Genomic DNA, 24,111 nt, shown 5'->3' on the forward strand with positions numbered 1-24,111 from the left:
GTGTCCCTGTGCAGTGTCCCTGTGCAGTGTCCCTGTGCAGTGTCCCTGTGCTGTGTCCCTGTGCCCGGGGTCCCTGTGCTGTGTCCCTGCGCCGGGGGGTCCCTGTGCTGTGTCCCTGTGCTGTGTCCCTGCGCCGGGGGGTCCCTGTGCTGTGTCCCTGTGCTGTGTCCCTGTGCCTGGGGGTCCCTGTGCTGTGTCCCTGTGCCCGGGGGTCCCTGTGCTGTGTCCCTGTGCAGTGTCCCTGTGCTGTGTCCCTGTGCTGTGTCCCTGTGCCTGGGGGTCCCTGTGCAGTGTCCCTGTGCTGTGTCCCTGCGCCGGGGGGTCCCTGTGCTGTGTCCCTGTGCTGTGTCCCTGTGCCTGGGGGTCCCTGTGCTGTGTCCCTGTGCCCGGGGGTCCCTGTGCTGTGTCCCTGTGCAGTGTCCCTGTGCTGTGTCCCTGTGCTGTGTCCCTGCGCCGGGGGGTCCCTGTGCAGTGTCCCTGTGCAGTGTCCCTGTGCTGTGTCCCTGTGCTGTGTCCCTGTGCTGTGTCCCTGCGCCGGGAGGTCCCTGTGCTGTGTCCCTGTGCTTGGGGGTCCCTGTGCCGGGGGTCCCTGTGCCCGGGGTCCCTGTGCTGTGTCCCTGTGCCGAGGGGTCCCTGTGCTGTGTCCCTGTGCCCGGGGTCCCTGTGCTGTGTCCCTGTGCTTGGGGGTCCCTGTGCTGTGTCCCTGTGCTGTGTCCCTGTGCCGGGAGGTCCCTGTGCTGTGTCCCTGTGCTGTGTCCCTGCCAGGCCCGGCGGGCTGGCACAGACCTCTCTGCTGACATGAACCTTGAGCCGAAGCACAGCAGGATTGAGGGAAGCAGAGAGCTGGGGTGCTCTGGAACTTTGGGTGCTCCCTGGAGGGGACACAGTGTGGAGCTGTCCTGTGCTGGTCCTGTGCCCTGCATTTGGCAAGGACCTGGGTCAGGACCTGCTGCCAGGCTCCAGCTCTGCTTGTGCCTCTCTTCACAGAGAGAGGGAGGGAAAAGAACCACTTTGGGTAGGTCTGGCTTATTTCTGTGAGTGGTGCCGAGTGAAACAAACCAGCTCCCATGAGAGTGAGGATTTCCTCTGCAAGCGGGTTTGCCTTCTCCTTAGTGTCAGAGAGGAAGGACTGTGGCATCCCTGGACAGCATTGTCCAGGAGATGAGAGAGAACCTGGAGAGGCAGCTGCCCAGCTGTTCCAGAGCCAGGGAAGCTGTGGCTGGCATTGGTGCCGGGTCTGGACACTCTGTGGCCAGCTCTCCTCCCATCTGGCACACATGATGTGTGGTTTGAAGTGCTGTTTCTGTTCTTAAATTGGACATAATTGCCGCACACCATTATATCTGTTCTCACTCTTGATCTGTGGGAAGTTTGGCCTTGAGGCTCAGCTGAAGTTAACAGTACCCACTGTTTGGATTCCTTTGGTTGGTTTTTGGTTCCTGGTGTCCCAGGACCACGGGCTGTGATGCGGGCAGTGCTGCCTGTGGAAGGAACTGGGTGCTCTCTTCACCCCAAACACTTATTGTTCCCTGCTGCCTCCTCACGAGCCAGGCTGGCTGCTTTCAGATCTGCATTCGGAGATGGTTTTTAAGGGAAATCCGCTGTCAGTAGCTCCTGTGGATGTGGAGTATCAAAGTCTATGACAAATGCCACCGCCTTGGCAGCAGCAGCCACCCTCGTGTGCAAGGACAGGAGAGGGAAGGGAGCAGCGTGTGGGATCTGCTGGTACTGTGCCTCTCGGTGGCAGAGCTTTGCCACCATCTTCTTGTGCTTGCTAAGCTCATTATTAATCATTTCAAGGCTTCATTGTCACCATATCAGCTGTGGTATTTGTTCTTGGACATTGAGGGGCTGTTCTCATCTTCCTTTGCCCTTTGCATTAAACGAGGGGCTGCTCCAGGGCAGGGGTTTCCCAGGGGGGAAGAAGTCCCTGGGTTCAAGATAGGCTATCTTACACTTTCACTTCCCTTCGGAGTGGTTGCAGATGAAGTTGTTGCCTCACAGCCCAGCAAGTCATGATGTGGGTACGAGGGAAAACTGGGGCTGTGCCCACAAAGGGCTGCGGCACGGGCTGGGGATTACAGACACACATGAAAATACCTGAGAAATGCCACTGCCAGAGGAGTTGTTTTCATACTGGAGAGAAGTGTTTTCCTTTCTCTTTTTTTTTTTTTTTTTTTTTTTTTTTTTTAACCGGGAGCACTCGTTTCAGATAAAAGGCTTGTCTTGTTCTTTGTTTTACCAGGAGCCGTATCTCTTGTCTTTGTCTAGGCAGTGATGTTACTAATCACACGGAAGGAAGGAGAGGGGAGGCTTGGGCAGCTTTGGGCTGTTTGCTTTCCGTGCCGGTCCCCTCCGGCTGCTCCACAGTAGTGATGAGGGCACCCCTGGCATTTGTCTGTGGGTGCTCCAGGCTGAGGGCCTGCAGCTCCGTGGCTGTGGGGCTCAGTGCTGTCACTGCTGGGGCCTGACAAAGCCTCTCCTGTGGCAGCCCATCCCGTGCATCCCTCTGCTGCTGCTCCAGCCCCGGAGCTGCTGTGCAGGGAAGGCAGTGCCCGAGGTGCCGGCAGCAGGAGCACCCCAGGGACCGTGTGGGCTCTGAAAAATGCCCTGCCAGCCTGGGATCCAGCCCGGACTGAGCCTGGCTCCTGGGCATGGCTCCGGGGCTGTGCTGGCTTCACTGCCCGCAGCTGGGGCTCTCCTGCTGGAACGAACACTGGCTGGTGCTCCACAGTGCATCCAGGAGCTGCATCAGCTCCGAGTGTGCGTGAGGGCTCTCCCCGGGGAAACCGCGTGTGCTGGTCACACATGGGGTGACAAAGCGCTGGAAAATGCACCCAAGGCATTTCTGTTAGGGAGAGGGCTGGACTTCTAGGGAAAGCAGCACATGGATACTCTGAATGTGACACAAAAACAATTGAGAGTCAAATGGCCTTGTTAGTGTGTTCTGTATTTGTATAAGAATTGGATCCTCCCTGAGTCCAGCTTGCTGTGCTATATTTGCAATGAACTATTGGGTCTAATCCCAGTTGTGAGAAAATAATGGCTTTTGTTGCCAAGCATATTTTCTCACTTGTCACAAATCAGTGGGGTGAGGCATATGTTAGAGGAGCGGCTGTCTCAGGCTGCCCGGCGGGAGGATCCGTGACAGCGCAGTTCTCCTGGATGGATGATTGGGATCATTCAGCGCGGTGGAGCAGCGGGGGTGGGCGGGCTGCACCCCAGCTCCGTGCGGGGCTTTGTGCCGGGGTGGCCGGAGCTCCGTGCCGGGGGTGGCCGGAGCTCCGTGCCGGGGGTGGCCGGAGCTCCGTGCCGGGGGTGGCTGGAGCTCCGTGCCGGGGGTGGCCCGAGCTCCGTGCGGGGCTTTGTGCCGGGGGTGGCCCGAGCTCCGTGCCGGGCTTTGTGCCGGGGGTGGCCCGAGCTCCGTGCCGGGCTTTGGGCCGGGGTGGCCCGAGCTCCGTGCCGGGCTTTGGGCCGGGGTGGCCCGAGCTCCGTGCCGGGCTTTGTGCCGGGGTGGCCCGAGCTCCGTGCCGGGCTTTGTGCCGGGGTGGCCCGAGCTCCGTGCCGGGGGTGGCCGGAGCTCCGTGCCGGGCTTTGTGCCGGGGGTGGCCCGAGCTCCGTGCCGGGCTTTGGGCCGCGGGCACGGGAGGGGCGCAGCTCCGGCTGCCTTGGCCCAGCCCGTTGCTGGAGAAACCTCCGCCTTTGTCTGGCCGTGTCTGAGCAGCCAGAGCGCGGCTCGGGGTGCTGTGCCAAGCCCCATCTCCTGAGGAGCAGGAGCGGGCTCCGGTCCGCAGCTGCTGGGGCAGGCTGTGCGGGCTGCAGCAGCACCAAGCCCACCCTGCAGGCTCTCCTGGCTCCCCTGCCTCCCCTGTGTCAGTTTAGGCTCCGACCTTTGCAAGTCTTAACTGCCCAGGATTTTCCACTGTTTGCCTGTGGAGAATTGGGTTTATTTAATAGCCCGTGCTGAACTTCCCGTGTGTTGCCTGCCCATGAGCTCTGCAGGGTATCCTGCTGTCCTTCTGCTGGGGCTGGCTTCCATGGTGGCTGATGCCAGCTGAGGAGCCACAGGTAAAGTTTTGGGGTTTGGTGCTGAAGAGAAGATTATCTACCGTGGAAAGCATAACTGGCAGCTGGTTGAAGGTTGGAATTGCAGGCCTGTGAATCCCCCAAGGGACAGGATGGATGTAGCATGGCTGCAAGCAGTGCAGGAGCTGTCGGGGCTGCCCCGGAGTGCTGACTGTCAGGGACCCTTGGAGCACTGAGCAATGTCCTTCTCTCTGCCACCACATCTGTCTTTGCATTGGTGATGCCAGCAGCTTTGCATTTTGCTTTCTACACAAACCCTTCCCGTTTAGCACGCAGCAGCAGCCCCTGGGGTCAGTGCCCATCTCCACTGTTGGTGTGATGGTTTGTCACTTGGTGGTTTTAGGGACACAGCTGGCAGCTCTCTCTGTCCACAGGGCCTGTCCTTTGCCTCTGTGTGCTGGGCTGGCACTGACCTGGCTGAACTCCTGCAAGGAAACAGAAGTGTCAAATCAACACGTTACAGGCATTGGAAAAACAAAGAAATTCTGTTGACAAAGGTCAAAGTGTGGCAGGGACAGAGAGAGCTGGGTTCCAGCAAACTGGGAACAGAGAGAATAAAGACCAGTTCTTGTGAGACCTTGTTTGCAATTTAGCATCCTTTCCTGCATTCTTTTAGCAGAGAATTTAACTTTTGAAGGTATCTCTAGCATTCTCAGTGGAGTGGGATTGTCCTTCATTCTGGAGCTTCTGCAGCTTGTTGAGAGTGAGGGCTGATGTCTGTATGTCCGTGTGCAGCAGATGCCCAGAGTGCCAGGGAAAGCCCTGTCTGGGCAGAGGCAGCAGCTGTGCTGAGCATCCTGCTCTGCCTCACCCATCCTCCTCTGCTGGGGCCCTTGGCTTCTCACCGGTGTCAGGTGAGCAAAGTGAGAAAAACAGACCTTACAAACCTTAGGGAAGGCAAAGGACATCCTGTGTGTCGTGGATTGCTGGTACAGCTGTTAGGAGCATTAAAGAGGCTGTTTCTGTAGGTGGACTAAAATGGCCACAAGTGCCGTGGCTGTTCTGGGCACATGAGGGGAGGAGTGAAGGGTCTCAAGGTGAGCACGTGCAGGAGCTGCCTGGCCTCAGCTGTGCCCGCCTGCTTCTGCCAGGGCTGAGTGGTGCTGGGGAGCTGGGGCTGCTCTCCCCTGTCCCCGAGGGCTCTGGGAACAGGGAGGCAGCACAAGGACCCCTTCCATCAGCTGACCCCTGCCATTCCAGCTCCTCTGATCCCTCTGCCGTGCAGCTGCCCCCTTCAGCCAGCTCAGCCCAATTGTTCTCAGTTTGAATAGATTTTCCTATGGTCTAGTCTCGTTTTGCCCTCTCCCTTCAGTTCTGCACACGCCCTCCAGGCAGAGCTCAGCTGCTGCTCCAGAGAGAGTGAGCAGCTCCTGCACGGGCTCCTGGCCAGGTGCACTTCACAGAGCTGCAGAAACCCTGCCCGGGGTTGGGAAGAGTTGGGGAGGTATATTGCCATCGCATCCTGTGCCACAGGTGCTGTGTTGCTTCTCTTGCAGACAGGGCCAGGGGTCTGGCTGTGCCCGTGAGCAGCTCTCCCTTCCCTGCCTGCCTTGCTGGGATCAGCGTCCCCCGAGTGGGGGATTTGCAGCCGAGGGGCTGGGTTCTGGCAGCGCCAGGCAGGGCCAGCACTGGAGCCCAGCTGTTCCTGCAGTGCCTGTTCCTACAGGATGCAGCAGGGACCCAGGTGCTGCAGGGCACACCAGCTGCCCAAGGAGCCTGTCCCACGCTCCACAGGCACCTCCAGTGCTGCTGAGCCCACTTGGGGAAGGTCGCAGGGGACTGCAGTGCGTCTGTCCCGGTGTCTGAAGGTCCTCTGGGGAAAGCAAATAAACACGGAACAGATGAAACCTTTGGTGGTTTGAACTGGGATTTGGAGGGTGTGAAAGACTTTTTAAGCCTTTGAGCCAAAGCTGGGTTGTATTTGTTGTTAAACCTGGCAGTGCAGGGGGATGGGGTGAGAGACGGGTGCATGGCAGTGCCAGCTTCCTTAAGGTCAGTGCTGGCTATATTGAAGGTATTCACATTGACATTTATCAAGAAATAAAACCTTAGTTTATATGAGAATAGTGTGTGATTTCAGGTAGTACCAGATAGATAGAAGTATGGTTTTCTGGTTTCAAAAGGCAATTGAAAGCTCTGAGGTTGGTCTCAGTGTTGTAAGACTGTTTATTTTGACAAAGAATAAGGTTTAATGTGAGGCTGGTCGATGGCACTGTTCTGCTGTCTCTTGGGAAGCAGATCCTGTGGTTATTGAGCCCAGAATTCACCCAGGGCCTGGAGGGAGCTCCGGCAGAGCTGTGCTGTTTGCTCTGGGACAAGGGAGGAGAAGTGTCTGTAGCTGATGTCTTTGTTCCTCTCCTGTCCTGTGCCTGCAGAGATCCGAACGCAGCTGGTGGAGCAGTTCAAATGCCTGGAGCAGCAGTCGGAGTCGCGGCTGCAGCTGCTGCAGGACCTGCAGGAGTTCTTCCGCAGGAAGGCCGAGATCGAGCTGGAGTACTCCCGCAGCCTGGAGAAGCTGGCCGAGCGCTTCTCCTCCAAGATCCGCAGCTCCAGGGAGCACCAGTTCAAGTGAGTGGCTGTTCCCAGGGCAGACTGGTGCAGAGCAAGGGGCACTGGGGGTTGGCCTGCGGCCTCGTGCTCCTAAAGCAGAGTGAAGTCACGTCAGCCTCCACTGTCTCATCCCTGCGTGGCTCACAGAAGGAACTGGACATTTGTCTGTCCAGGACTTGCACCACAGCATCGCTGACCTGTGCTGCCTGAATTGCACTTACTGAGCACTTCCTGAGCAACACAATAAAATAGGAACTGGGGACTAGGAAGGAGTCAAACCCCTTGATTTTTTGAAGGGTCTTGAATTCAGCCACTGATTTGATTGTGCAAATAGGGGTGGGCCTGGTCCATAATCCTGGTTTTTGTGTGTAGCCCAGTCACCAGCTATCCAGGTGCTGGGTGTTTCATGCAGGCTCACTGGCAGGCTCAGGGTTGGAAGCAGTTTCTGGAAATGGAATTTACTGCACTTTATTTGCAATAAAGTATGTGCTTTTTCTGTGCTTAGCCGTATGGTGTTGGAGGGAGGCAGATCCTTAGTGGAAATATTGTGAAACAAAGCTTTGAAGTAGGAAATATGAACTGAGTCCTGGGATTGTGTGAGAATCAAACCAGTGATGCAATTGTGAAATCCATGAATATGTAAATATGTGTTTTCAAAAGCAGCTTCTTTTCAGTTTAACCACACTTGTAAGCTTGGCTAAACCAGAAAATATCTGAAGAAAATAGAAAGGAAAACAACCTTGACTCAGAATTTCATTTTGGAGGTGACTGCTCTGTGTTGAGGATACTGGCTTGTGCCGTTCTGCTGGCTGGTGACCTCAAGGCCCTGAGGAGGCCACTGCCCCTTGCAGCTGGGGGCTGCTCCCTGCTCCCCATGTGTGCCAGGCCAGAAGGACCCGGCTGGGCTCTGTGGGGCCACGCCTGGTGCTCATGCTGGGGTTGGCAGCTGCTGTGGGTTGTTGTGTCCCCTGCCACAGCTGGCTCTCCTGGCAGTGTCAGGGTGCAGGGTCTCACTGGGCAGCATGGGCAGAGCAGGAGCTGTGCCCGTCAGGATGTGTGCCCAGCAGAGCTGTGCCCGGCAGGCTGTGTGCCCAGTGCCCAGCAGGCTGTGTGCCCAGTGCCCGTCAGGATGTGTGCCCAGCAGAGCTGTGCCCGGCAGGCTGTGTGCCCAGTGCCCAGCAGGAGCTGTGTGCCCAGTGCCCAGCAGGATGTGTGCCCAGTGCCCAGCAGGATGTGTGCCCAGTGCCCAGCAGGCTGTGTGCCCAGTGCCCGGCAGAGCTGTGCCCTGCAGGCTGTGTGCCCAGTGCCCGGCAGGCTGTGTGCCCTGTGCCCGTCAGGATGTGTGCCCAGCAGAGCTGTCCCCGGCAGGCTGTGTGCCCAGTGCCCAGCAGAGCTGTGTGCCCAGTGCCCAGCAGAGCTGTGTGCCCAGTGCCCAGCAGGCTGTGTGCCCAGTGCCCAGCAGGAGCTGTGTGCCCAGTGCCCAGCAGGAGCTGTGTGCCCAGTGCCCAGCAGGATGTGTGCCCAGTGCCCAGCAGGATGTGTGCCCAGTGCCCAGCAGGAGCTGTGTGCCCAGTGCCCTGCAGGCCCAGTACCCGGCAGGCTGTGTGCCCAGTGCCCTGCAGGAGCTGTGTGCCCAGTGCCCAGCAGGAGCTGTGTGCCCAGTGCCCTGCAGGCCCAGTACCCGGCAGGCTGTGTGCCCAGTGCCCAGCAGGAGCTGTGTGCCCTGTGCCCGGCAGGCTGTGTGCCCAGTGCCCTGCAGGCCCAGTACCCGGCAGGCTGTGTGCCCAGCACACCCTGTGCCCTGGAACCGTGTGGCACTGGCAGCGTGGAGCCAGGTGCTGGTCCTGGCTGCTCTCCTTGCAGCACCTGAGCCCGAGCTCTCCACCTTTGCCTCCCTGGGCCACAGCGTTTGTCCCTGTCTCTGTTTCTGCCAGCGGTGTCTGTGAAAGTCTCTCAGCTGGAATTGTGCCCTTTGTTCCAGATGAAGCTCATGTCGTTCAGTCAGTGGCCAAAGGCTGAAGCTGCTGTTCAGTGCCTTTCAGAGAGAGCCTGGGCTTTGCCTGCTTGCTGCCCTTCTCCTCACCAGCCCCAGGCTCTTCACAGAGAGTCTCTTCCTCTCTGTGAGAGTTTCTTCACAGTCTGTTTCTTCCTCTAACCCCCGGTGATTTTTTTCCTGTTTCCGCTGCAAGAGCAGTGATTTTTGCTGTCACATTACTAAATCCTATTTATTCCATATTACTAAATCCCATTTAATCTGTTTACTTGGTCTCTCTGGTGTGAGGCTTTACTGCTGTCTTATGCCAAGCTCTGCTGATGATGAGTTGCTGTTCAGATCCTCTCTGTCCTTTTGGCATCTGGCTGTTGCATGTTGGTTGTGTGGTGCTGGGTGCTGCGCTGTGCACCAAGGAATTGAAGGAGCTCTGGTTCAGAGATGGAGCCCACAGAGGCTCAGGGGGTGTCTGCCCTCACCCATTGGCTCAGAGCAGTATTGGGACTTTGCATTGCTTACAATTCTAGAAGCTGCTGCTGTGCAGTGTCCACAGGTGACAAGTGGTTCTCCACTGCTCTAAAGGACCTGGGCACAAGTGCTGGTGTTGGTGGTGTTAGTTGGGTCAGCTTGATTTCAGTGCTCTCTCCTGCTGAGTCCTCACTGTCCGTTCCATGTCCAGAGACTCCCTTCATACATTTTTATCTTCCAGACTGCTGTGTACCTGCCCTTAGCAGGCCCATCTGCAGCACTTCCCCAGCTGCTCATGTGTGTCATTACTGTGATGAGGCTGTGACTCTCAGGATTCACGTCCCTGCAGTGCTGCTTTGTCCCCGTGCAGCCGTGGGCAGCGGGCTGTGCCCAGCCCTGGCTCTGGCCATCGTGGTGCCTCCAGGGCCAGGGCTCGTCCTGCAGTCTGCAGGCAGTTGTGCTGTCTGTGTGTGCATGCACAGGGTCTGCAGTCTCCACGCTGTCCCCCACAGCGTACCTGGGTGTGTTCACGTTGTGCACAGACACTCTGAGCTAACGCTGGACGCAGAACCCTTTGGTGAGCACTTTTCAGTGCCCTAAAGCCAGCACAGTGCACTGGGGGGCAAAGGGCCCTTCTGCAGCAGTGACAGCTGTATTTGTACTGTGAGGGGAAAGAGCGAGCAAAGCTCTCTCCCTTTCCAGGGATGTTTCTTCTCCTGTGCCATCTTCCAGAGCACAGTTTGTGAGGGGCTGGCTGGGGGCCGGGTGTGGTACAGGTGCTTGCGTGGCACTGGACATCCCTGTGTGGCAGTGCTGCTGCAGCTGGAAGGGGAGATCACGCCCTGAATCCCAGCGGCTGTGTGCAGGGGAGGGAGGGAGGCGATGTGCCCACAGCGTTCATTTGAAAATGTGTGCCTTCTTGACGTGTTCACCTGGCCTTTTTGATTTTTCTTTTCCACGATTCTCTAGGAAAGATCAGCACCTCCTGTCCCCTGTGAACTGCTGGTACCTGGTTCTGACGCAGACGCGTCGGGAGAGCCGGGACCACGCCACCCTGAACGACATCTTCATGAACAATGTCATCGTGCGGCTGTCCCAGATCAGTGAGGATGTCATCAGGCTCTTCAAAAAGGTGACTGGGCAGCCTTGCTTCCTGAGCATCCATCCTGGTTTTTAGTCTAAAATAGAATTGTCATCAATGTTGCAGAGCAAATCTTGCAAGGGACTACCACTAAAGTCGTTCCAGGTAGTATTTATCCTAGAGTTTGAAAGGAACTGAGATCTAGACCTGTCAAGTCTGGAGTGTGAGGTGTGACCTGGTGCTCAAAGTGTCAGTGCCAGAGAAGCGAGAGGTGGAAACAGGCTGACTCTTTTTTCCAGACTCTTTGGAGGGCTTCAGAGAACAGGTCACAACAGGCTTGTTGGGTGGAACCTTGCCCAGGAGCAGGATGACAGCTATGAGGCAGCACAAGAAAGGAGTCACTGTGCTTCCTGAGGGCAAGAGTCATGCCTCAGAAATTCAGGGGAGGTATTTCCAGGAGCCAGAGATCATGTCATTAGGGCCTTCACTGGAAAAGGGACTTAGCTGAAATTCCTGAGGAGCTGTTGAAGCGTAGAGAGGGGTTGTTTTCTGGATTAATGATTAGTTAAAAGGCAGGAAAAAAGGGAAGGAGAGTTCCAGTGCAGTTCCTAAGAAATTATTTGGAAAAAGCCTGAACAGTAAGATGACAAAATCTGCTGATGATACAGAATTATTAATGATAACCAAATTAAAAATGAGCAGCAGAGACTTCTGAGAATCACACAGTCAGGTGGACCAGAGCTGTTCATTGAAGGTGTGGAGTGTGGTAGGAGCATGAAGAGTCCCAGCAGAGGGTAGGCTCTGTGGCCTTGTTTTCATCAGGGGACTGTAGTGAGGGAGCAGGGTGAGCCACAGGGCACCTGCCTCTCCAGCAGGAGAAGGCTCATAATCAGGGCTTATCTTGAAATTTCAGCCTGACTGGAGAATAAATTTCATGTGATATTTTTATGGCCAGTTTCCTCTAGTTTATAGATCTGACCTAGAAATTAAACTGCAAGGTCAGGTTTGTGTTGGCTGATTTGATATGGGATTTCATCCCTTTTCCTGTTCTCCTGCCCTCCAGAAATGGAGATACTTGGTAGATGTCAGTTAGTCCAGTTCTATCTCAAAATGTTCCTCTCATTTGCATTTTGCTCTGAACCGGTTTTTGAGATTTATATTTAAACTATGCTTCTGCTTTCCCTGCCCATGTCTGGGGATGGTGTGTCTTGTTTGGAAACACAGCCAGCTTGCAAACAAGGACATATATTGAATGTTTTGAGTGTTTTCCTGTTGTATGTCAATCCTCAGTCAGGACAGGATGGTGAAGAATTTCATCCATTCAGCAGAATTATTTCTTTGTTTTTGGTGTTCTTCCATCTCCCCTTATTTTTGAACTTAAATTTCAACTTCTAAGGCTCAACACTTAAATTTGATAGAAATGGTTGCTCCTTGTTTGTCCCTCCTCCATCTCCTCCAGGACAGCTGGGTGGCTCCCTCTGCAGCCTGCCAGAGCCAGCACCTGCTTTGCATCCAGAGGAGCCTTTACAGCTGTGGGCATCTGTGATTTCACTGGGCTTGTTCCTTGGACTTACCTGTCCCTGGAAATAAGGTTCAGCTAAATCAGGGAAAAGACTTACTTTGTGTCAACATTTGCCTTTCATGTGGACAGGGAGGCTGCCACTTTTGGGCATATTCAGGTTATTTATTTTTCTCAGCCTATGGCACACCTTGTCTGAAGGGATCTGAGGCTGCACTTCCACTTCACAGCAGTGCTCAGTGGGAACCTGGGGCACCCGTGTGGAAACAGGAGCATGCTGGTAAATGGATCTTGAAGGTCCAGCCTTGCAGCATATGAAGCTGCTCAGAGGAGGGAGCTTTCACTGTGGTGCCCAGTCTGGATTTGAGTGTGGTGGGTAAAACCCTCCAAGGGGGGCCAGGCTGTGCAAGGCTGCTGGCAGATAACCTGGCTGCAGAAGGGTTAAAGCAGTCGTGGCTCAGCTGCTGGGTGTGCTGGAGATTGCTCTTTGATGGTAAATTAGAGTAACATTTTTTTCCAGAAATGTCACTTTTAATTCTTCCCATCTAGAGTTTATTAATGGCCTGTGACACGCTGCAGGGACATGAGGAGCCAGGAGGTTTTGTGTTTCCTGCACTCATTATGTAAATGCCAGCAGTCCTGGGGAAGGGTGGGGAGGGCTCAGGGCTACAGGGTGAGCATAACTAAGGAGCTCAGCACGTGGTAATCTGCCTGGAGAGATGTGGGTGCAGAGCTGCTGCTCCCTCGGCTTCCCTGGCTGAGCCTGGCACAGGTGGGGTCACAGTCACTGAACCAGGCAGTTTGTCCCTCCCCACCCCAGTGTCCTCCTGTCACTGAACCAGGCAGTTTGTCCCTCCCCACCCCAGTGTCCTCCTGTCACTGAACCAGGCAGTTTGTCCCTCCCCACCCCAGTGTCCTCCTGTCACTGAACCAGGCAGTTTGTCCCTCCCCACCCCAGTGTCCTCCTGTCACTGAACCAGGCAGTTTGTCCCTCCCCACCCCAGTGTCCTCCTGTCACTGAACCAGGCAGTTTGTCCCTCCCCACCCAGGTGTCCTGGCACACTCAAACCCAGGGTGAGGCACCCATTGCCACGGAGGTGTTTGCTGCACTCTAACCTGCTGTGCAGAAGGAAGGAAGTATGATGCTTCTTCCAGGTATGGGATACAGGAAATTACATGATTGAGACAGAGCATTGCTATGTCCAAAATAAGGGTGCTGGCTTATTCCCCAGTGTGGGATTTAATTATGTGCTGTGACAGTGTATTTAATTACAGCCCATGCTGCTTTGTCCTGGATGGAGGTTGGATGAAGAAGCAGTGTCTGGATGGGAGCTCTTGTCTTTGTCTTGGATGTCCACTGCCAGTCATCCATGCTGCTGCTGCCCCAGACTCTGTCAGCATGGCAGGAGTTTTAATAAATTGCTAACTTGAAGCCATTGCTGTCTCAGTGAGCAGCTGTGGGTTTTAGGAGGAATGTGAAGCATAAAGGAAGCACCTAAATTGTAGTTCGGGTTTTGTGGATGGTCCCAGGAACTGGAATGATCTTTTGGTGTTGTCTTCTGTAAGTACACAAATAAAATTTCTCCACAGGAGAAAGGGAAGGCAGCAGGCTTGGAGGACGGGCAAGTCCTTCAGCTTGGAAGAGGCTGCACATCCTCACTCATCCTCACTGCCCTCTTGGATGCTGGGAGTCTCCCAGCAGTGCCGCAGGCCCTTTGCAGCAGGGGCCAGGTGTTGGGTTAGTGTCTGGAAGCAATTGGCTCTTTGACTGTGCTCCCCACCTGTGCCTGCCTGTGCAGGTGTAGCTCATGGAGCAACAACTGAGCCTGTTTGTGTTGCTCTATCTCAGAGTCTAAAATTGGGTTTGAAAATTACAGCTCTGTGGCCTTGCCCTGCACGGTGCAGGAAATCCGGGGCAGAGGCAGAGCTGCAGCCCAGCTGGGCCACAGCTTCTGCCACCAGCCTGTCCTGTCCTCCCCAGGCCTTTGGGAAGCCTTGCCTTGGGGCCTGGTCCTGGCAGCAGGGGTGGCTGCAGGCTGCGTGTGACTCCTGCAGGCTGTGGGCTCCAAGCCCCCTGGCTGGAGACCTTGGCTGCAATAACTCACATTAGAATCACAGGATGGTTTGGGTTGGAAAAGCTGTCTGAGGCCGTGGAGCCCAACCCTTCCCCCAGGACTGCCAAGGCCACCACTAACCCATGTCCCCAAGTGCCACGTCCACACAGCTTTAAAATTCCTCCAGGAATGGAGAAGAAATTTGTTCCAAGTATTCAACCCAAACTTCCCTGGTACAACTTGAGGCTGTTTTCTCTTGTCCTGTCCCCTGTTCTCTGGGAGCAGAACCTGGCCCCCACCTGGCTGCACCTTCCTGTCAGGAGCTGTAGAGGGTGAGGAGGGCCCCAAACCTCTTTGGGCTGTGTCTGGGGGGATGCACATCTGTCACAGCTCTGCTGTGAATGAAGCCCCAGTGAGATTTTTGGGGGCAGTGATGACCATCAGTGTTGGTGGGCAGGGGACAGGGACTGGGCTCCAGTCCAGATGGGTTCCTGGTGGCCGTGGGCCTCAAATGAGGTCCAACCTTGTGGTCACTGGCATCATCCTGGCACCTCCCTGGTACCCATGGGAGTGGGAGCAGAGTGCTCTGTCAGGCCTCTGAGGGTGGGGCTGTCCCAGGTGCCCTGCACTAACTCACAGACACACTGTGGTTACTGGGTGGGACTGTGACCCTTTGGACTCCTTGCTTCAGGTTTTGCTTTAAGCCTAACTTCTGATAATCCAGATTAAACTTTCAAAGTCTGTAGGTTATCCCATTGACTGGAATTAGAGGACATTTCCATGTCGAGGGCTTCTCTCATCACCCAGACTGGTGGAATGTTGTTTTCCCTGCCCACGTGCACAAAACTTCCTGGAGTTATTTGAGGAAATCTGGGAGAAACTGCTCAGTTTTGTTTTGGTTTGGTTTAGGGGAGGGAGGAGGGGGTGTCTATACTTAGTTTAAACACATCTTCAAGCTATAATAAGTATTTCCTAGCCAAGAAGATTTCACGGAGAGATTTGTGGTGTAATTGCAGGCAGGCAGGAAAGCAGTGTGAGCACATCCCAGCACCTCCAGCTGCTGGGCTGCAGCAGGAGCTGGTTGGATCTGCAGCCAGGCTCCAGTGTTGGGCAGCTCCCCATGCTATGGCCTCTCCATGAAGGGCTGTGTCCATGCTCTGTGAGGCTGGCAACTGCATCTGCCTCATCCTGCCTGGCAAGGAAAGGGAAAACACAGCCTGATAATGGCATTTCAGCAGACAGGAGGATGCCAGGAGTTCCTCACTGGCACGGAGTGTCTCCTCAGCTGGCTGAACTTTGGCTGCTGCTGATGTGAAACTGGAAACTTTATTATATAACTGTGGTGTAGCTATTTTGTAATGTCCTTTTTCAGAGATGCTTTGGTTCACTCAGGTTAGAATAGTGAAAATGAGCTACTGTGGAGGAGCTGGGGGCTGGGTCATGGCCAAGGGAATTGTAAACCTGGGATGCTGGTGCTGGGGAGCCCTGGTAGTCTTTGCTCTGAAATACCAGCATTGGCTGGAATTGCAGGCCCAGCAGCAGATGTGTTTAATCACAGAGCAGCAGAGTTTTCAGATCAGGACAGATTGATGGGTGATGCTGTGGGGCTGGAGAATGCCAGTCTAGGGAACACAAATGGCTGTTGGATGATGTACACCCTGCCAGTCCCCAAACTGGGGGACAGTGTTGTGTGTTATACCCAAATGGGGAGTTGGCTGTGGGCTGGGAATTAATTTTACCAGTGGAAAGGCAAAGCAGTATTGCCTGTAATTTTAGATTCATCTGTTTTGCAGGGTAAATAGGTTAAATTATACGAAATTCTTCCTCATGGTCTCTGAAACACAGCTTGGGTGATCTATGGGCAAACATCAACCTCAAATGAATACAGAGCCGCTCTGAAACTGCACGAGACTTTGCTGTGCTGTGCATTCACATTTATGATTCCTCTGAAATGTATTTTCATTTTAGATCTGCATGTTTTGAGCATAACAGTCTCACCTCTTCTTGTTTTTGTCTTGCAGAGCAAGGAGATTGGCCTCCAGATGCATGAGGAGCTCCTGAAAGTCACCAATGAGCTCTACACGGTGAGCACTGAGCCATCCCACTGTTCCCCAGCCTGGGGAGCACAGGCTTGTTCAGCAAGTCTGAGGAGGCTCTGCCCTGGCTGTCCTGCAGCGCGGCCCATCCCTTCCCCTCCATCCTCTGGGAGATCTCTCCTCACTGGGGGTGGCAGTGCTGGAGGCCAGGGCTGGGTCCCAGTGCCCAGCTGCTTCCCTGGAGCCTGGAGGGGCTGTGTGGGTGTGATCCATTCAGATCCCTGTGTCTGCAGTGCCCTCACCTGCTGGGGCTGCGTGATCCAGTCAGATCCCTGTGTCTGCAGTGCCCTCACCCCTGGGGCTGTGTGATCCAGTCAGATCCCTGTGTCTGCAGTGCCCTCACCTGCTGGGGCTGTGTGATCCAGTCAGATCCCTGTGTCTGCAGTGCCCTCACCTGCTGGGGCTGTGTGATCCAGTCAGATCCCTGTGTCTGCAGTGCCCTCACCTGCTGGGGCTGTGTGATCCAGTCAGATCCCTGTGTCTGCAGTGCCCTCACCTGCTGGGGCTGTGTGATCCAGTCAGATCCCTGTGTCTGCAGTGCCCTCACCTGCTGGGGCTGTGTGATCCAGTCACATCCCTGTGTCTGCAGTGCCCTCACCTGCTGGGACTGTGTGATCCAGTCAGATCCCTGTGTCTGCAGTGCCCTCACCTGCTGGGGCTGTGTGATCCAGTCAGATCCCTGTGTCTGCAGTGCCCTCACCCCTGGGGCTGTGTGGGTGTGATCCAGTCACATCCCTGTGTCTGCAGTGCCCTCACCTGCTGGGGCTGTGTGATCCAGTCAGATCCCTGTGTCTGCAGTGCCCTCACCTGCTGGGGCTGTGTGATCCAGTCAGATCTCTGTGTCTGCAGTGCCCTCACCTGCTGGGACTGTGTGATCCAGTCAGATCCCTGTGTCTGCAGTGCCCTCACCCCTGGGGCTGTGTGATCCAGTCACATCCCTGTGTCTGCAGTGCCCTCACCCCTGGGGCTGTGTGATCCAGTCACATCCCTGTGTCTGCAGTGCCCTCACCTGCTGGGGCTGTGTGATCCAGTCAGATCCCTGTGTCTGCAGTGCCCTCACCTGCTGGGGCTGCGTGATCCAGTCAGATCCCTGTGTCTGCAGTGCCCTCACCCCTGGGGCTGTGTGATCCAGTCAGATCCCTGTGTCTGCAGTGCCCTCACCCCTGGGGCTGTGTGATCCATTCAGATCCCTGTGTCTGCAGTGCCCTCACCCCTGGGGCTGTGTGGGTGTGATCCAGTCAGATCCCTGTGTCTGCAGTGCCCTCACCCCTGGGGCTGTGTGATCCAGTCAGATCCCTGTGTCTGCAGTGCCCTCACCTGCTGGGACTGTGTGATCCAGTCAGATCCCTGTGTCTGCAGTGCCCTCACCTGCTGGGGCTGTGTGATCCAGTCAGATCCCTGTGTCTGCAGTGCCCTCACCTGCTGGGGCTGTGTGATCCAGTCAGATCCCTGTGTCTGCAGTGCCCTCACCTGCTGGGGCTGTGTGATCCAGTCAGATCCCTGTGTCTGCAGTGCCCTCACCCCTGGGGCTGTGTGGGTGTGATCCAGTCACATCCCTGTGTCTGCAGTGCCCTCACCTGCTGGGGCTGTGTGATCCAGTCAGATCCCTGTGTCTGCAGTGCCCTCACCTGCTGGGGCTGTGTGATCCAGTCAGATCCCTGTGTCTGCAGTGCCCTCACCTGCTGGGGCTGTGTGATCCAGTCAGATCCCTGTGTCTGCAGTGCCCTCACCCCTGGGGCTGTGTGGGTGTGATCCAGTCACATCCCTGTGTCTGCAGTGCCCTCACCTGCTGGGGCTGTGTGATCCAGTCAGATCCCTGTGTCTGCAGTGCCCTCACCTGCTGGGGCTGTGTGATCCAGTCAGATCCCTGTGTCTGCAGTGCCCTCACCTGCTGGGGCTGTGTGGGTGTGATCCAGTCAGATCCCTGTGTCTGCAGTGCCCTCACCCCTGGGGCTGTGTGATCCAGTCACATCCCTGTGTCTGCAGTGCCCTCACCTGCTGGGGATTGGGCACCACATCACCTTTTGGCCCTGCTCAGACCCTGGGTTGGTGATTTCCAGGCACCAATGGCTCTGAGCTGGCCCTGCTTGTCTGTTGGATGCCTCTGTGCCCCTGTGAGCCCTGGGGGGATGGCTGAACACGACATTCTGCTGGGGAATGCAGAAAACTTCTGGCCCATAGGGGCTCAGCTCTGTCTTGTGCCCCGAGGAGCACTTTGGCTGCAGAGCTGTCTGTGCCTCCCAGTGAGATCATGTGCTGTTAGTCAGGACATGGCTCTTCAAGCAGGTTTTCATAGCAGAGTAGTAAAAGTCTTTGTGTTGCTTTTGCCTCTTGCCCTGTAGCAAGTGTTCTTTAAAAAAATATTATATTTGTGGTTTAGGAGCAACAAAACCATATAAAGTCTGCCTTTTGTTGGAAAATTGAGATAATATATTTCCTTTCTTTGGTTGTATCTGTAACTGGTACATAAATAATGCTGCAGTAGGTTTATTCCTAAACAATCATTCTATTTCATCTTTTTGAAAAACAGGCCTAAACAACAGAGCATGAATGATTGTATTTGAAATTTCTGCCATAAATCTCCTCTTAACAGGTTGGTTCCTGCACTGGCTGTTGAAGGATTTGATTGTTGTGAGACCTGCAGTGTGGGTGGACAGCAGATCAGATTAAAAAGCCTGTGTGAGATTTGGGAGTTTGTTGTTGATGGTTGAATGTCACAAGCTGTGTTAGGGGTGGTGACTAATTAGGATTAATTGCAGCAGCAGCATGACAGATGCACAACAAGGGAAGGCCAACAAGGGCTGGCCTGAGCTGCATAGCTGTGGAGCAGCCTGCTCTGAGCCCAGCCACGGACAGGGCATCCCTGGGGACACGGGGGCCAGCGCTGTGCTGAGTCCCACTGCAAGCAGTGACCAGGGAGGAGCACAGGGTCATTCTGCTCGTCCTCACAGGAGCTGAGACTTCTGCCATTCGCTGCTTTGCTCCGTGTGCTGAGCAGAATGGGCTTGAATGGTGAAACAAACTGGTTTGAGTGGGAAACTGGGACAGCTGGAGGAGCTCTGTGTTTGCGCCCAGCCTTGCTGCTGAGATAACAAACTGGTTGTGTCATCCAGGCGGGAGGGAGCAGGGAGGGGACAGATTTCAAAAGCATGAAGAAAAAGCCCGCGGGGCAATCGGGGTCACCTCACGTGTGCTTGGTGCCAGCAGCTCCTGCCTCTCAGAGTTCTGTTCCTGAGCCATCAGGTGAAGGGGCCCAGCTGCCCCCAGCTCAGGGGTCTGGGGGTGCCTGGGGACACTTTGGGGCTGAGCTGCTGCTGTGTGTTCTGTGCAGCACGTGGGGTGCCCATGAGCAGCACGGGGGCTGCGGCTGCTGACAAAGCCAGGCACGGGGTAGGGACCTGGCTCACAGGACACCAGGCTGCTGCTGCGTCAGAAATGTCACTTTGCTGTCAGCACAGAGAAGTTGATTTTCTTGCCTCTGGCCAGGCCTTTACCCACAGCTCATCCATGCCCTGGCAAGACTGCTTTTTAAGCCTCTGCGAGGGGAATTCTGTGCACTGGGTGGAAACAACAATTTTTTACAGGCTTCTCAGGCATACACTGTCTCAAACCTAAGCCAAAACAACCACATTGATTTTAGCTCAGCCTTGTTGCTGTTCTGATGCAAGTCACCCTGTGGAGTCTGTATGGAGAGAACCAAAGCCACACTGATTTTAATCAAAATGGAAGTGGATGACTTTCATTCTGAAGTGGAGATGCTTGTGAATGGTTTTGTGCAGAAATAGTTCAGCTGTGAGTTAAAACAAGCTTTGTTCCTTTGGTTCCTCCTTATGGATTCCAGAGAGAGGTACCAGCTGGAGCTGGTAAAGGCAGAAGGCTGAGGGGGCCTGAGCCTGTACCTGACACGGTCCCCCCATTTCTGCTCTGGCTCCTCTGCTGGGTCAGAACCTTGGGGATGAGCTGTTGAGGAGAACAAAGCCCTTGTAGCTGGAGACTGCCAGCAGTGCCATTTATGGCCGGTATTTTGGCAACAGCCTTTATCCAGAACGTGTAATTAATATGGAAAACACAACTCGTGTTGTTAAATAACTAATGAACATTGGAACATATTTTTCCTCCTTGGCTGCAGCTAATTAACTGATTTGCAGGAAGGATCCCCGGGACGCAGCTGTGGCAGTTTGTCTTTGTGTCACAGCACTGCAGGCCAGGGACAGCCTGATCTGATTGCAGGCACCGAGATGGCACCAGGGAATTGCAGATCAGGGCTGATTGCTGCACCGCAGGCTGGCCCCGGCCAAAATTAAGGCAGATATAAACAGAAATATGCTCTGAATTTCCAGGAGTGAGCTGTGTGGCAGGGCAGCTGGTGAGGAGCACAGCGAGTTGTTTAAGGTGTCTGTTTTGGTTGGGTAACTGTCCCATAACCTTCAGATTTCACAGAACCCTGCAATGGGGAGCCCTGTTACTCGTTGGGCTTCTCTGTCATGTCGTGTCAGGGCCTCTCTGCGTGCTGCAGAAGCCTTCTCTCTTGCTGCCTGCAGCCCTGATATGCAGCACTTTCCTTTCACTTCCCTCTGTGTGTTCACAACAAGATGTAGGTAGTGAGGGTGAGGAGGGCTCAGTGAAACCCTCTGGTCTTTCTCTTTAAGAAAATCCCAGGAATCTTCTGTCTATGTGGATCCTGTGACATTCACTGCAGAAAAGGCAGTTTGAAATATGTGGCTGGAATCTGTGTTAAGAATCTTTGGGGTCTGGAAATGCAGCAGCTCAGGGCCAAGCAGGAGCCGTTGCTCACTGCCCCTTGCCTGTCCCTGCACACTGGGGTGTCCCTGCACACTGGGGTGTCCCTGCACTGGGGTGTCCCTGCACTGGGGTGTCCCTGGCATTGGGGTGTCCCTGGCATTGGGGTGTCCCTGCACACTGGGGTGTCCCTGCACTCTGGGATGTCCCTGGCATTGGGGTGTCCCTGCACACTGGGGTGTCCCTGCACTCTGGGATGTCCCTGGCATTGGGGTGTCCCTGCACACTGGGGTGTCCCTGCACACTGGGGTGTCACTGCACACTGGGGTGTCCCTGGCATTGGGGTGTCACTGCACACTGGGGTGTCCCTGGCATTGGGGTGTCCCTGCACACTGGGGTGTCCCTGCACTGGGGTGTCCCTGCACTGGGGTGTCCCTGCACTGGGGTGTCCCTGGCATTGGGATGTCCCTGGCATTGGGGTGTCCCTGCACACTGGGGTGTCCATGCACAGTGGGGTGTCCCTGCACACTGGGGTGTCCCTGGCATTGGGGTGTCACTGCACTGGGGTGTCCCTGGCATTGGGGTGTCCCTGCACACTGGGGTGTCCCTGCACACTGGGGTGTCCCTGGCATTGGGGTGTCCCTGCACACTGGGGTGTCCCTGCACACTGGGGTGTCCCTGCACTGGGGTGTCCATGCACAGTGGGGTGTCCCTGCACACTGGGGTGTCCCTGCACACTGGGGTGTCCCTGGCACTGGGGTGTCCATGCACAGTGGGGTGTCCCTGCACACTGGGGTGTCCCTGCACACTGGGGTGTCCCTGCACTGGGGTGTCCCTGCACACTGGGGTGTCCCTGCACACTGGGGTGTCCCTGGCATTGGGGTGTCACTGCACTGGGGTGTCCCTGGCATTGGGGTGTCCCTGCACACTGGGGTGTCCCTGCACACTGGGGTGTCCCTGGCATTGGGGTGTCCCTGCACTGGGGTGTCCATGCAGAGCTGGGTGTCCCTGGCATTGGGGTGTCCCTGCACACTGGGGTGTCCCTGCACACTGGAGTTTGTGCACTCTGAAGGGCGTTGGGAGCCTGCTTTGGCTGAGGGCTGTGCTTGGCAGGAGGAGGGGTCCTGCAGCTCAGCCTGACCTGCTCCAAGTCAAACACTCCTGGGTCCTGCTGGCAGCTGAGGAAAGCTGTGTTTGCTTCATTAAGCCTTGTGTAAAAATCCCCTGCCTTTGGGGACTCCTGCTTGTTTTAACCCTTGGGCCTCAGGCAGCCCATCCCAGCGTGTCCCAGCATGTCCCAGCGTGTCCCAGCAATGTCCCAGCGTGTCCCAGTGTGTCCCAGCATGTCCCAGCGTGTCCCAGTGTCCCAGTATGTCCCAGGCTGCAGTGCCAGCCCTGCTGAGGCTGATTGCAGTGAGCAGTCAGGCACTGTGTGCTGTGTCAAGGCAATGTGAAATAAACCACCCACATCCCGAAGGGAGATGATGGAAGGGGACAGTGTGACTAAAGGCATAAAGAGAGAGGAGCAGATGTGTCCCTCTTGCCAGCTCCATTAAAATGATCCAGTGTGCCCTTTGGGCCCTTGTTTCTGAAAGGCGAGGTTGTGCTGGAAGTTTTGCCTGTAGAGTGTTCCAGGATCAGCATCATCCCTCCTGGATCTGGAATGTGAAGGAGAAGGTGCTGCTGCACCTATGCTGGCACTGCCTGTGCCTGCTGCTGGCAGCAAGGGGAGGATGAGCTGGTGACAGGAGATAAACCCCATTTCTGCCTGGGGATTGCAGCTCCTCCACTTCTGGGTGGTTCTGCTGTCTGGGTGGCAGAGCAAGGGCTGGCTGATGGCTTAGCAAGTCCAAGTGTAGGAACAGAGGGGTTAGGTCAAAAGGGTGTTCAGAGTGACTGTGGCCTCCCTCACAGTCACTTGTCATGGAGACCCTTATCCCAGCTGCAGAGCTCTGAGGTTATTCCTTATTTCCCTCTTGGCAGGCGCACCGTGCTCTGACTGCAGGCATGGGCTGGATCATGTCCCCCCTGTGGGACCGAGTGTCATCACAGCTCTTAGGCCAGCCTGGAGCCTCTAGAAATAGGGCTGGGGCTGGGATTCATCTCTCAAGCTTTCCTCCCCACTATGTTCCTTAATGCCCCACAGCTCCTCTGCCCTGCCCAGGGCTGCTGGCTTGTCCTGCTCTGGTGCTGCAGGTGACCATGGGCCGGGGGCTCATGACCTCCTGTGCCTGCAGGTGATGAAGACCTACCACATGTACCACGCAGAGAGCATCAGCGCCGAGAGCAAGCTGAAGGAGGCAGAGAAGCAGGAGGAAAAGCAGTTCAACAAGTCAGGGGACATCAGTGTGAACCTGCTGCGACATGAGGACCGGCCGCAGCGGCGCAGCTCCGTCAAGAAGATTGAGAAGATGAAGGAGAAGGTGGGTGAGAAGGAAGGAAGAGGGACCTGGGCTGGGGTTGGGGCTCCCTGCAGGCAGTGGGGGTTGGCTTCAGCCTTGTCCTTGTCTGTGAGGCCATTCCTGTATCTCTGGGAAGGGGCTGGGAGGGCTGGTGTCTGGTGTGCGCGTTCTGCTGAAGGCAACCCAAGGAGGCCATCACAGGTGTCATCCCTGCTCCTGGCTGTGGAGAAGGGCCAGGACCAGCTTCCAGAGAAGGCTTGACTCAGAGGCAGGATGGCATGACAGGGACAGGCAGTGCAGCCTTGGGTGGAGGGGTGGACCTGCACAGCAGCCACGTGGACCCTCCTGGCTGTCTCTGCAGAGGGAGAGCTGAGACAGGGGCCCTGGGGGCAATGGCTGCTGGAGCACAGGACAGGGAGAGGTGCTGGAGCTGCTTCTCCAGCAGCAGCTCGGGCCACGGCGTGCTGGGGGCCTGGCTGTGCCACTGGGACCCCAGAGGCTGTGCTGAGGAGGGCAGTGCAGCAGGGTGCCCCACTCTGTGTGGGGATGCACCCTGGTCTGGAAAACTGGGGTTTGTCTGGGATGTGTTCTTTGAAAAAGGGCTTTTAAAAATGAACCACAGCCTTGGGTTCGCTCAGGCACTGACTCCTGGTAGCAAAAAAACAATTGGATCTATGAAATACCAGTGTTCTTCCTCTGTAGACTGTCTGGGAGTGAGAGTGCAGTATTTAGATGGATTTGCTAGGCAAAACCCTTTGTGCTGTTCTGGCCTTAGCAAATCCCTGTCACCTCACGATCTCCACAAGTTTTTGTGTTAATTTTGGAGAAAAGGAGACAGTTTCCCCAACCAGGATGCCTTTGCTCACTGGCTCACCCAGCCCTGGGACATTTCTAACAGTGAACTTCTCGGAAGGGTTAATCTTTTGATTCAGCCTTCAGAGCAGGGATCTGCCTGAGCAGATGTCCCAGATCTGGAGCACATCTGCTTTCCTACAGTTTTGAATTCTGGGTCCTGTTCTGAATTGTGTAGCTTGGGCCTCTGGGCCAGATTCCACTTTGATACAGCTGCACACATCTGGAGCAAGTCCAAACGTATGTCAGCATTTCTGGGGGGAAAATTTGGCC

The 24,111-nt window shown here is 55.6% G+C and overlaps 1 protein-coding gene across 2 annotated transcripts in view; it reads left to right on the plus strand.

Moving 5' to 3' along the window:
- The window catches only part of SRGAP3 (SLIT-ROBO Rho GTPase activating protein 3), a 73,446-nt gene that overhangs the window by 23,555 nt on the left and 25,780 nt on the right, over positions 1–24,111 (plus strand). For both annotated transcript variants that reach the window (XM_066558387.1, XM_066558388.1), the window contains exons 2-5: positions 6,462–6,654; positions 10,064–10,226; positions 15,770–15,832; positions 22,822–23,007. In XM_066558387.1, coding sequence (XP_066414484.1) covers positions 6,462–6,654; positions 10,064–10,226; positions 15,770–15,832; positions 22,822–23,007 — 605 coding nt within the window. The remainder of the gene's footprint in view (positions 1–6,461; positions 6,655–10,063; positions 10,227–15,769; positions 15,833–22,821; positions 23,008–24,111) is intronic.

The sequence above is a fragment of the Molothrus aeneus genome, chromosome 12, assembly GCF_037042795.1.
Source record: "Molothrus aeneus isolate 106 chromosome 12, BPBGC_Maene_1.0, whole genome shotgun sequence".
Taxonomy (NCBI): Eukaryota; Metazoa; Chordata; class Aves; order Passeriformes; family Icteridae; genus Molothrus; species Molothrus aeneus.